General features: G+C 42.4%; 2 protein-coding genes across 5 annotated transcripts in view; one reads left to right on the plus strand and one right to left on the minus strand.

Annotated features, from left to right (window-relative positions):
• Positions 1-5,191, plus strand: part of spats2 (spermatogenesis associated serine rich 2) — a 20,050-nt gene extending 14,859 nt beyond the window's left edge. For all 4 annotated transcript variants that reach the window (XM_019865160.1, XM_019865159.1, XM_019865163.1 and 1 more), the window contains exons 12-13: positions 1,156-1,301; positions 2,818-5,191. In XM_019865160.1, the coding sequence (XP_019720719.1) occupies positions 1,156-1,301; positions 2,818-3,078 (407 nt within the window). In that variant the 3' untranslated portion in view covers positions 3,079-5,191. The remainder of the gene's footprint in view (positions 1-1,155; positions 1,302-2,817) is intronic.
• Positions 5,192-8,676: 3,485 nt separating this feature from the next.
• The window catches only part of pan2 (poly(A) specific ribonuclease subunit PAN2), a 21,492-nt gene continuing 18,481 nt past the window's right edge, over positions 8,677-11,687 (minus strand). The window contains exons 23-26 of the mRNA XM_019865164.1: positions 11,136-11,315; positions 10,954-11,047; positions 9,022-9,225; positions 8,677-8,931 (exon numbers count right to left, since the gene is read on the minus strand). Coding sequence (XP_019720723.1) covers positions 8,897-8,931; positions 9,022-9,225; positions 10,954-11,047; positions 11,136-11,315 — 513 coding nt within the window. The 3' untranslated portion in view covers positions 8,677-8,896. The remainder of the gene's footprint in view (positions 8,932-9,021; positions 9,226-10,953; positions 11,048-11,135; positions 11,316-11,687) is intronic.

Raw genomic sequence — 11,687 nt, forward strand, 5'->3', positions numbered from 1 at the left:
CATAAGGGGTGAGCCCATGAGAAGGGGGACCCATGTTGCCTCTTCGGGCTGAGCCCGGGCGGGCCCCATGGGTGTAGGCCCGGCCACCAGGCGCTCGCCAACGAGCCCCGCCTCCAGGCCTGGCTCCAGAGGGGGGCCCCGGTGACCCGCGTCCGGGCAAGGGAAACTGAGATCCATTAATTGTACTCATCATAAGGGGTCTTTGAGCCGTGCTTTGTCTGGTCCCTCACCTAGAACCTGTTTGCCATGGGTGACCCTGCCAGGGGCATAAAGCCCCGGACAACTTAGCTCCTAGGATCATTGGGACACACAAACCCCTCCACCACGGTAAGGTGACGGCTCACGGAGGGGTCATGTGTTGACCCCAAAAATCTTTTTGCCTTAAACATCTCATGACATTGGCCACCTCTGCTAAAATTGGCTACATCCTTAATTAAACAGATCGTTCAATTCTACCCCTGAAATGGAATTATTGTTTGTTTGGGGAAATCAAAGTACTAAGGCCATTATTTTAAGAAGGTGACGATATGCATCCTAAATGAACCATGTTCCTCGCTGAGATGACCGTATTTTTTAGACTATACATCGCTTCGGAGTATAAGTTGTAGCAGTCAAAAATGCATCATGAAGAAGAAAATAATTTCAGTCACCCTGGGGTAGAAGTTGAATTTGTTGGGGGAAATATATTTGGCAAACCCGAGACCAAGAACAGTGGAGCTTGGATTCACCCTCAAAATCGTGGGTGCATTCGGAAATACGTTCGTAGCACGTACTACTTCTCGCCGACTGTTGGGGAAACTTGGAGCATTGTCATACGGGCCCCAAAAGGGAGTGCCCAATGTGTCAGGCACTGCTGCTGCTGATGGCTTTAAAGCTGGGCTGACCACACTTTCTCAGCATGCGAGCTACTTATAAAATGACCAAATCCAGGGTGAACCTAAAATGAATCTGTTCAAAACAGTAAAAGACTCAAAAACTCTCTCTGAACTTGAAAAAAAAAGGCATACATGCAGAATATCAAATCAAGCAGCCATTGTGAAATGTTGAAACATAAACCTCCAAGTTTTGGAGTCGAAAATGGTTGGTTGGCCCTGGCACCAGCTAAGTGTGAAAGAGTTTTCTTAACCTGCCATGTCTTCTGGTTTTCTTCACTAGTTTACCACCCTCGGACGGCTTACTCGGATCGATCCCGTTGCAGCTCTACGTCGTCATCAGTGGCCAGTCCAAGCATTGTGGAAACTCCTCCACCTACCCAAACCCAAACCCCCCCAAGCCAGTTCCGACTTTCTCCGGCCAAACAGGTGAGCTTCTGAAACTCGCTTAAAGGTATTAAGTGTATAAACAGGGGTGCACATAAAGTGGTGCGCTAGTGCACATGAGCACTGGAAATTGAAGATTGTGCTCAAGTTCAAGCCTGTCCACACACTTGTGTGCTCTAAGGATATTTCAGGTCAGCCGCCACGATTGGTTCTGAGGGCCAACTTCAAAATAAAGCTATGGCATTGCTGTCCATGTATAATTGGACTTGTTTGGCTTTTATTTTGAAGTTGGCCCTCGCAACGCGTTGCATAGTAGCCCAGTATCAACTGTTGTGACGACTGGCTTGATGAGGCTGTCTGCCCGCTGACGGCTACAATCCTGGCGAGACGGCCTAACGCATCGCAGGAGTGCCGTTGCCGAGAAGTTCATCGACATGTCGCTGCGCCGCGGTGGTCTGTCAAAATGCGCAAAAAGCGCTCCATGGTCAAAATAAAGAAAGGTGGACACCTAGAGAAGGGTGCTTAGTAAGCTGTCTGATCACAGGGTCCCATACTGCAAGTCAGCGGTGGGCAATTCATTTTTTTTAGAGGGGCCATCTTGTTAAATATTAATTTAGTATTTTTTTATAAAATAGTCACTTGTATTGTTTTAATAATCTGCCATTGTGTAGCTCTTGCATCATGATGTTGTAATTTGGAAATGGCTGGCATGGTGCTCGACTGGTTATCACGTCCACCTCACAGTGCATAGGTCATGGGTTTGATTCGGGCCCCAGCAGTCTTGTTTGGAGTTTGCATGTTCTCCCCGTCCCTGCGTGGGTTTTCTCCGGATACTCCGGTTGCCTCCCCCATTCCAAAAACATGCACAGAAGGATCATGGAATGCTCTCGATTGTCCGTAGGTGTGATTGTGAATGGTTGTTTGTCTATGCGTCACCTGTGATTGGCTGGCAATCAGTTCAGGTTGTCCCCACCTACTGCATGCTTCCAACCCCCGTGAGGATAAGCGGCTCGGATAATGGATGGATGGATCATAAAAAATAAAAACTGATCACTGAAAATCAATGAATACACAATAAATCAGTGTTTGTTTGTTTTTTCAGTTACATGAACGTGACCTATGATCTACCAATGTTGATGATATACTTTGCCCAGATGTGCTGTCTTTAAATTCATGCATGATCGGTCTTTGGGTTGGGTGGAAAAATGAGCACCAATCAACAACCTATGGTGCTTATTTGAAAACCATGCCAATTTTGTTTAATGTGCACCCCTATATTTAATATTTTGTTGAATTATAATGACAATTATAAATTGCCACTTACAAATTGAGAATAAATGATTAGAGCTCATCTATGAATGACCTAGCCGTCTGTTTCACAAATCAAATGTGGTACCCAAACTTGTGATGGACTCAGGCATACACATTCATCTGATCACACAAATGCTTGACATGACCCAATCTATATAAACGCCTTCGTCGAACAGCTTGTGTCTGTTGCATTTCGTTGCACCCTGTACGACAATTACAATGAAGCGATTCTGATTCTGCAACTCAGATCTTCCAAGGCAAGCGGCGCACGTTCCAGGGCCAAGGCTATCAGTCTGGTGGCCAGCGCTACAACAGCGGCTCTAACCACGATCGAAAACCCGGACGCCCAGATTACCGCTATCGTGACGGCGGCTGCCCCTCGAACAGCTCTCGAGGTGCACCCCATGCCGCCGCCTCCTCCTCCTCCTCTTCGTCGTCAGCGTCCAACCAAAAGCCAGCTTCTCACAACGGGCTCCCTCAAAGGCCCCCGCGGATGGCCTGCCCTTGACATTGGAATCCCTCTGCTCACTCGAAGCCCCTTTACTTCTCAACCTTGCACTCCCTGAATCTCCGCCCACTATCCGTGAAAGAAGTTCACATTTTCATGCTTCCCTTGACCACCGATCCATTCATCCTTCAGACATGAGCAGCGCTCATCGCATCGTGGCTTGAGTGGTTTATGAACTGTAGGCCCGACCCGTGTGAGGCATCGCCGCACCATCTCCTGCACACCTGCCTGCAATGCAATGGTAACTCTGCCTACATTTGCCCACCACTCGACCTTTTTCTTGTCCCCTTTCAATTCATGACACAAGATCAACGTTTAAAGGAAACATATGACACTAATGCTGAGCTGCTACAAACCAGGGAGAACTTGTGCTTTAGCTTTAGCTCTCGAAAAGCCAACCACCGTAGTTTGTTGCCGAGCTAGGCTGATTGGCCAGACTGGTGTTAAATTGTCACGGTACACCATCAAACAAACACGTTTCAATTTTTTTTTTGGGGGGGGGGCAGTTATTCTATTGTACGAATGGCAACAGGTGGGTACGCTGATTATTTGTACCTTCTGCCAATTCATGGAATTGCAGATAATTATTCTGCTCATCACTGAAAGCAACTGGCATAGATTATGGTTGACGATATGTGGCAACAAAGCCCTGCATATTGGCAGCTCAGCATTAATTTTTGACCCTCCCCTCAGTTCATCATTACTGTTTTTGTGCCCAGGTAAAGCAGTACTTTTATTTTTTTAAGATACAATAAGGCAATAAAAGTATTGCTTTGTATCTTGGTGCCAAGTAATTATGTTGAAGTGAGTTGAGGAGCGTTGCAGAGACAAAAGTTGTGCTTTTTTGTCATTTTGTGGCATGTGCCGGTTGATGTTTTAAACCTGTATGATTAGGAGGGCGAGCTGGGGTTTAATTACTCACACGTTTTTTCTGTTTGCGCCAGATCTTAGTCCCGAGTGGGGGGTCAATTTGTTTGTTTGGTTGATGGTTTTTTTTTTTCCTTTGGAAAATGTGAAATAAGTTTCAGTGTAATAAGGAAAAATATGCCCCCCTATTTTTTTTGTTTATTTAAATACTCTTGTTTTCCAACAGCATGAGTTAAGCTTCTTACTTTTTGTCAGCAAAACGTGAAGAAAAACAAGTCAAATACCTCATTGTGGAAGCTTCCCCGTGGCCTCGATCAAACAAAGAACTGTGGGAAAATACACAGTAAATGTAAAAACCCGATTACTTCCTCTTGATTATCCTGAAGATTTTTTTTCTTTCAATTTCTAAAAATGTATTTTGTTTAAAAGTGTACTATTTGTTCAATATAGCTTGCAGTAGAATGGTTCCAGAATATCTTTTGACTGAAAAATACATTGGGGAAATCAAGCTATAGCGAGCGTCTGTTTAGCTTCATTTAAAAAAAAAAAAAAAAAAAAAAAGAATGATGGGCTAGCCCAGCTAGCATCCTCAAAGTTCATAGGTGATATTTCTTCCCACCTCGTCTTTTTGTATGCATGACAAGCGGAATATAATGTAGTTTTATCACGTGAGCTTTGAAGGTGCTAACAGCTATGTTAGCCTTATTTAGCAGGCTAAGCTAATTAGCGATTAGAAATGTGATGGCGTTTCCGAACTATTCCTGCAGATGTTCCTGTAACTGACTGATGTTATCATTTCTGCTGTTGGTTTAATCATAACTTGAAAACCATGATGTGTTTTTGGGAGGGGAGGGGGTGGGGGCGCAAAGTGTAGAAACGTTAATTTATCACCAAAGACTTATTCATATCCCAGTCAAACTTTTTTCTTTCCTTAACAAAAATACCCCTCGGAGATTGCTTCTCTAAATGTAATGTCTCAACCGACTACGCCCACTTGGCTGTCTTTCCTGTGTAGTACATGTATGCATTTTGTATGTGAATATTTACTTTAGGCATCATGGACATCTCGTTGCTGAGACAGCCGCAAACCCAAGTGCCTTTTCTTCTTCTGGTCTCCCACTGATTGATCCCACCAACACCAACACAATAAATGGACCAAAGATCTCGGCCTGCCCCACCCACTCTCTCCATCCCCATCGACCCATTGGCACATTTCATTTATTTCCAATAAACCATTTGCAATATGCACAGAGTTGGCCTTGAATTATTTGCTATGAATGTAGGATCTTTTCAGTTAAGAGTGTTAGATTTGGCATGTCCCCCAGAATAGTTTGATGTGGAAAAACTGGGGAATCTAGTAGTCATTGCAGAATTGGAGGACATATTTTGGCTATTTTTAGTATGATGTTGGCTTCCTTGTAATTAGTGTTTTGCTTTGATCACACACCTATTTTGAACAGCAGGTGTCCTTGATTCGAAGTACATTAGAATAAAAACATCACATGAAGATTGATCTCTTGTTGATGTAGGTCTTGCGGTGAGGTGGAAGATTCTCCATGTAAGATGTCACACTGACGTTCAACCAACAATTCTCCATTTTCCTGTTGGCCTAATTCTATTGTGTCAAACGAAAAGTACTCAATTTAGTCAATAGATGGGAGTCAACAGTGTCGCAGTCTCTGCTGTTTTAACACTTTAACCTGTTTTTTCAGGTGGGTAAAGGTTTTCAAATCAACTTTGCAAAATAATTATATGTTTGAGTATATTATATTTCATTGTGGGGTCAAAGATGTGTACAAAGTGAGGGCATTGCCAGTGCGTATCGTCGTCTTGGCTTGTTGGAAGTGCTGAAGGCTTTATATTTCATTCATGTGTCAAAAGCTATAATTTCAGTCAAGGGACGCCCTTATTCTCCTCTTTTTCATTTTTACACATTCTCTTGAGTATTCTCGTTTTGTTAGGACCACAGGTTTTGTGGCTCATGGCGTCATAAAGAAGGAGGGAGAATAGACGGAGGCCACGAAATTTAAATTGTTCGTTTTGTTTTCTGTTTACTAAGAATTGTATCCTGACTTTTTCAATAAAGATTGTTTAAAAAAACAAACAACAAAAAAAAAAACCGGAGGCCACGAAAAAGTGCGAAAAAAAGACCTCCCGAGTGACAGTCTGTTCGATGCTAAATGCTTCACGTCACCTCCAACTGAACTGGGAAAGTAAAGTTGCCCAAACGAAGAACGGAGACGTGTCTTCCTTTTGAGGGTGCAAAAGATGCACACTGAAGAATTGATCCAAAGACGGTTGAGGAAGTTGACGTGAGAAGGACAAGAAAAAGTTACAAATGATTTTGATTGTATTGAAGATTGACAAGAGTGTATTGTGATTTACAAATATTTTGTTTTCAGTAAACAAAGACCATGTACATTTCTTGATAGGCAAGTGTAGCACAGTATTGTTAATACTGGATCATGATGCAATTGGGACAAAGCAAGCAACGGACATTTTTGGTTAATGTGTATTTTGCAAAGTGTGTGAAAAAAATTGCCGTTGAAACGTGGCGAACGACAGTGAAAAGTGTCGCTGGCTCTGCAGTTTTAACACTAACCTGTATTTCAGGAAAACAATTATGTTACTTTGTTATGCATTCCAGTACCTGCAACACTCACTGATTTTATTCTTTACGGTTTGAATTCTTCAATAACAATGCCTAAAACAAATAATAATAGACACAATAATTAATTTCTAATAAAGATGTGTCGATTATTAATTATTATATATAAAATATATCATTATAATTAATTATTCAAGCAAAATTCAGTTTCTACAAATCCAAAAATCGTCACTCAAAACCTCTTTTCTAAAATGTTGAGGCAGAAATCAAATAGCACACGAATACTATTTTAGATTCCAAAAAGAAAAAAAGCAGTTAAGACTTGCTTTATGTTCTCTTTTTAGACATTTTGTTGAAAATCTCACTGGCTCTTCTTTCCATTCGTACTCTCTCTTACTCTCATACTGTATATGTATTAATAACTTTTGTCTGATTGTTTAAGTGATAATTTGACAGGCTCAATAAACTAGAGTGAAAGAAAAACATTTGAAACAGCGCTGTCCTGTGTTTGAAAGGAAACACCTTTTCATCTCTCCTTGACCTGATGTCATCATCCAACAAAAATCAAGGAAAGGTGGCATCAAGTTCAGAAGATTGGACTTTGCTCAGAGGCCCGAATTCATTTGAAACAGGACTGTCTTTTACTATGATGGAACAGTGGTGTTAAGAACCAAAGACAAGATAATTGCGTCAATATCCCAAAGGTTATGCACCTGACTGTACTACTGAGATTTTTTTCAAGTATAATTTCTGCCTTGGCTCAATAAATGTTGGGAAATATTGCAGTTACCGTGTTGAATCCTGTACAGTACTGACATGTCGTTTAAAAGGACAAACAAATTCAGCCAGCAGAGGGCGTCAGTGTTTTTAAAACAACATACCCCCCCACCCCTCCAAAAAAAAGAAGATAAGTAATATAAAGTAATTTTTATAAAAACAAGTATTTTGGTGTCGCCTTACGCCAGTAAAATCACATTTTTTTTTGTTAAAATCAAAGTTTAATGAGGGAAGAAAGTCATTTTAATAAGTTAATTTCAAATACAGCATACACGTTCATTCTGTTCAACTGTTACAATTGTCTTATCTCTGTGGAAAAGATGCCTTGAAATTTAAAATAACTATATATACTGCATTTTATATATATATATGGCACATCTCAAATAATTATGCCATTTGCTCTTGAAATGTTTCCTTTAGTCCTGAAATATTATACTGTATTAACAAAGGGATTATTGATGACACATCACAATTGTATGATAGCTATTAATTGCCCAAAAGTTAAGATAGGTAAAAAATAATTGGCTTTTTATTTATTGGTTCCATTTAAATATCAGGGGGCTGAAACTTGCAGCCCAGGGGCCATTTGCAGCCCACAGGATATTTTGCAGACCACTAATTGAAATCAGTTCAATGTCGGTGCACCCCCGACGCTTTTTTTTTTTTTTGCCATGTCGTTGCCCCAGGCATTTCAAGTGCGCATGGTTTAAATCACTTATCAGCGACCGTAGCTCAGGCTCATCACAGCTTTCGTGGAAACAATCCTTAGGTGACACCAAGTGGAAGAAAAAGATATACCTGTCACCGAGTCCCAGTCATTTCTTTTTCAAAAGCTGCCGTGATGGGAAACCTTGCCAAAGAAAACGGCCAATTTCAAGAAAAACAGGAGACGGGAGGTTTTGTTGCTGACCACGGTGGCAACCCGGCATGTCTTGAATGCACAGAGAAAATTGTGGTGCTCAAGAAAGTGGTGCTCAAGAAAACCAACGTCGTGACTGAAGTAGAAATGCTGAGGAGGACGCGAAGTAGCAGTGAGATGAGAGAAGACCGGCCTGCCAATCTTCTTCACCTTCTAAAGAAGCATTCACTGAGGATCGATGGTTGGGTTAGTTGTAGTTTTTGTGGAGTACTCAATGCGGCCCAGACTCGATCTCCAGCGGCCCCGTATAAATTGACTTTGAGACCCTTGCCAAACATCCAGAGTCGCACGGACCTTTTGAAAATGATTCAACAGATATTCTTCGTTTGCGGCGCCCAGAGTGAGAACCATGGCACTAATTCACGTCGTGGCGCTTTTTGGAAGCTTGAGTGATGTTCATCTTTCACAAACACATTTGAGACTTGAGTTCCTGGTGCTCACGTTCCATTTCTTTATTTACATGCACCAACAACTTTTCAGAGCAAAGAAAACAAACAACTTGGGGTTTTCTAAAAACAGTAACCTCACTTCCTGTTCAAAGAATCATTTCCAAAGTAAAAAGTGTCAATGGTGACAAGCGCTGATGAAAGACCGATTGGCTCTGCAAAAGGAAGATAAGAAATGGTGACGACATTGCCGTTGTTGAGTCACAGGCCGACGACGGGAGGAAACAGCGCAGCACCTGCCGGAGGAAGAAGAGTCGCATGAGTCCTTTGCAGAGGTTCCACCCCCGCTGCAGTTGGCGCACACTTCCTTCCACATCATTTCGTACTTTTTGGGCTACCTCCACCATCTCCCGCGTCCACATCTGGGACTTTCCAGTCCATCTGGCGGCCTTTTTCATAAAGTCCCTTCAGGACCTTCCTGACTTGGTCGGGGCCGCCTCCACGACTCACTTCTAAATACTTCCTGTAGAGCTGCAGGGCCGTGCGCGCGTCCTCGATGCTGTCGTGGGTTTCCCCCTGGATGCTCAGGTCTGATAGCAGGAGGGAAGGACATTTCGATTTGATTTAAGCCTTCATTAGTGGGGAAATTGAGCAGCAAAGTGGAGAGTAACAGGAAGACAAATGAAAAAAGGGGAAACCTCGATCTTGGTGTTTCCACACTAGTTTTACTGCCATGTAGAAATTTCGCCGGCGTCATAAGAACGGTACCTCCAAAATCAGCACTTTTCATGAGAGCCCAAAAATGTCACGTTGGTTCAACCATTAACATTGCAACGGTAAAGAGCAAAATGACATTTGCAACACTTTACATTGGTCAATCATTAGGAAAAAAATATTGCCCACACAATAGTATACATTGGTGGCAAAAATGTGAACTTTACCAATCAGCTCATGACGTATTCCCAGTGAAAAATATGGAGGTGTACAAGCTTCCGGCTTCCGTTTATTCCAAGCTACCATGACGCTAAAAAAGACTTAATTCTTGACACTTAATTCTTGGCACTATAGAATGTGACAATAGAGACTTGGTATTCTATTTTGTGGTTGTTTTCATGCCCTCAAAACAAAGTTGGGCTGAGCGTGTCAAAATAAGACGCGCAAGTCAACGTTCACATCGACGTGCATGTACTGTGATAGAGCAAATGGCTCATGAAATCGGACACGGTGCAACTGGAGCCAATTATAACGTGAAACACCGTTTATGGTATCGACGTCATTTCAGCAGCTTGCGATTGTTATTTTATTGAGTTTGATACCATCACAATGCATTACAATAGCGACTGGAAGATAGCCCGCCTCCGTAGCCCAAATGTGGAAATGGTGCATGCATGTTGTGAGAAAGAAGGCTTTGGCCCGACGTCAGCGATATGAGAAAAACGACAATGTGCAAGTGCTACTCAATTGTGGAAATAATAGCATTTAACTCTTTTTCATCATTTCAGTTCAGGGCCGGGGAAAAAAGTCGACCAACTCTGTTGCCAACCACAAAAATTGGTCTGAACACAAATGTATGACATTCCAATTTGTTAATATTGAGGCGTGAAATATTAACGCAGAAACAGTGTTGCGAAACCGCTTGTTTCAAGCCACTATTAAATGATTCATCAAAATAATATGAGAAGAGCTTTTTTTCCACCGATTGTATATCAGTTCTTAATGCCTCTGGACATGGTGCGTTTTGCTTTTGAATGCCTTTTAAGGCCTTAATTTTCTCAGAACCCACTTCATGACTTGTTTTGCTTTTAAATAAGCCGCGGAAACACTGTTCAAGAAGCGGGCTCTTGTGGAGCAACATGCAACATCCTCGAGTCTGTAGCCGACAGCAGCTCCTGCATGCTTGTACTCATCGTGTTCATGTGTTTTACCGGTCTCCCGCCGTTCAGTAGCTATATGAGAAATGCATCCGCAACTGTGGTTCTCCTTTCCTCCACATACCCCCAAATTTGGTGATCTACAGTGGGGGAAACTATCCAATAAATGAAGATTGTAATTCCTTCAACAAGGAGGAGCAGCACTGTACGTGCAAGTGTTTACAAAGGAATGTTTAACTTGATCCAGATGAGCTGTCTAAGCAGTTAGAAGAGCAGCAGTGTACACGTTGAACACAATGCTGTACTATGCCGAAGGTAACAAGAACAAAAGACGCAAAAAGCGCAAGTAGGTTCAGAACTATGCAATCCTACTTCTTGGCTCCAGACCCACTTACAAGATGAGTGTGCTAGAATCCCATTTGGTCATTTTCCCCTTGGCAGACTTACCGAGAAAGTACCAGGCGAGAAAGCGCAGCGAGATCATCCTCTTCCGAGGCAAATGGAAAAGGTAGACGGTATCAATGACTTGGTCTTTGAGCACCTGGAAAGAAGTATCGTCATACTCGATGAGCCAACTCTTAAATCGCATTCAACTGGATGTGGAAATGTGGACAGCGCAGAAAGTATACCAATAAATTGATCACTCGGAAGTCCTTCTGCAAGCCGTGACCGACAAAGCGGACTCCTGTGTCGATAAGGAAGCGCAGCTTGAGGTAGGTGGACTTCAGAGTCGTCAAGTGCTTGGACGAGATCTTGGCATCCAGGTCACCCGGTTTGATGCCGGAATACTGAGTCAAGTAGTCCACCACCTGTTCGACATTCAAACGTTCAGCAGTGTGGAGATGAATCTTCCACCAATGATCCCATCGCCTCGAGTGATGGCATACAAATCCACGTGGCATTTTGAAATACTACAAGAGCGCATGCCCATAAGGTGCAGTTATTATCCATGTCCACTTGGGGTCACCATCCTAACTTTCGACTGTCGTCTGTGATTTTGAGTATGTATGGCTTGAAAAGGCAGGGCCTGACTTGGTGAATGATGTGGGTGTCAAAGAATAAAGTGTTGACTTGTCCTGAGCTCATTCCTCATTGCAAGACATTCTAACTCCAGAGATGAAAGTGGACTTTTCTGAAAATTCCGGAAAAAATAAATTAATTAATAAAATAAAAATTAAAAA

Source organism: Hippocampus comes, unplaced genomic scaffold (assembly GCF_001891065.2).
Source record: "Hippocampus comes isolate QL1 unplaced genomic scaffold, H_comes_QL1_v1.1 scaffold124, whole genome shotgun sequence".
NCBI classification, from domain to species: domain Eukaryota; kingdom Metazoa; phylum Chordata; class Actinopteri; order Syngnathiformes; family Syngnathidae; genus Hippocampus; species Hippocampus comes.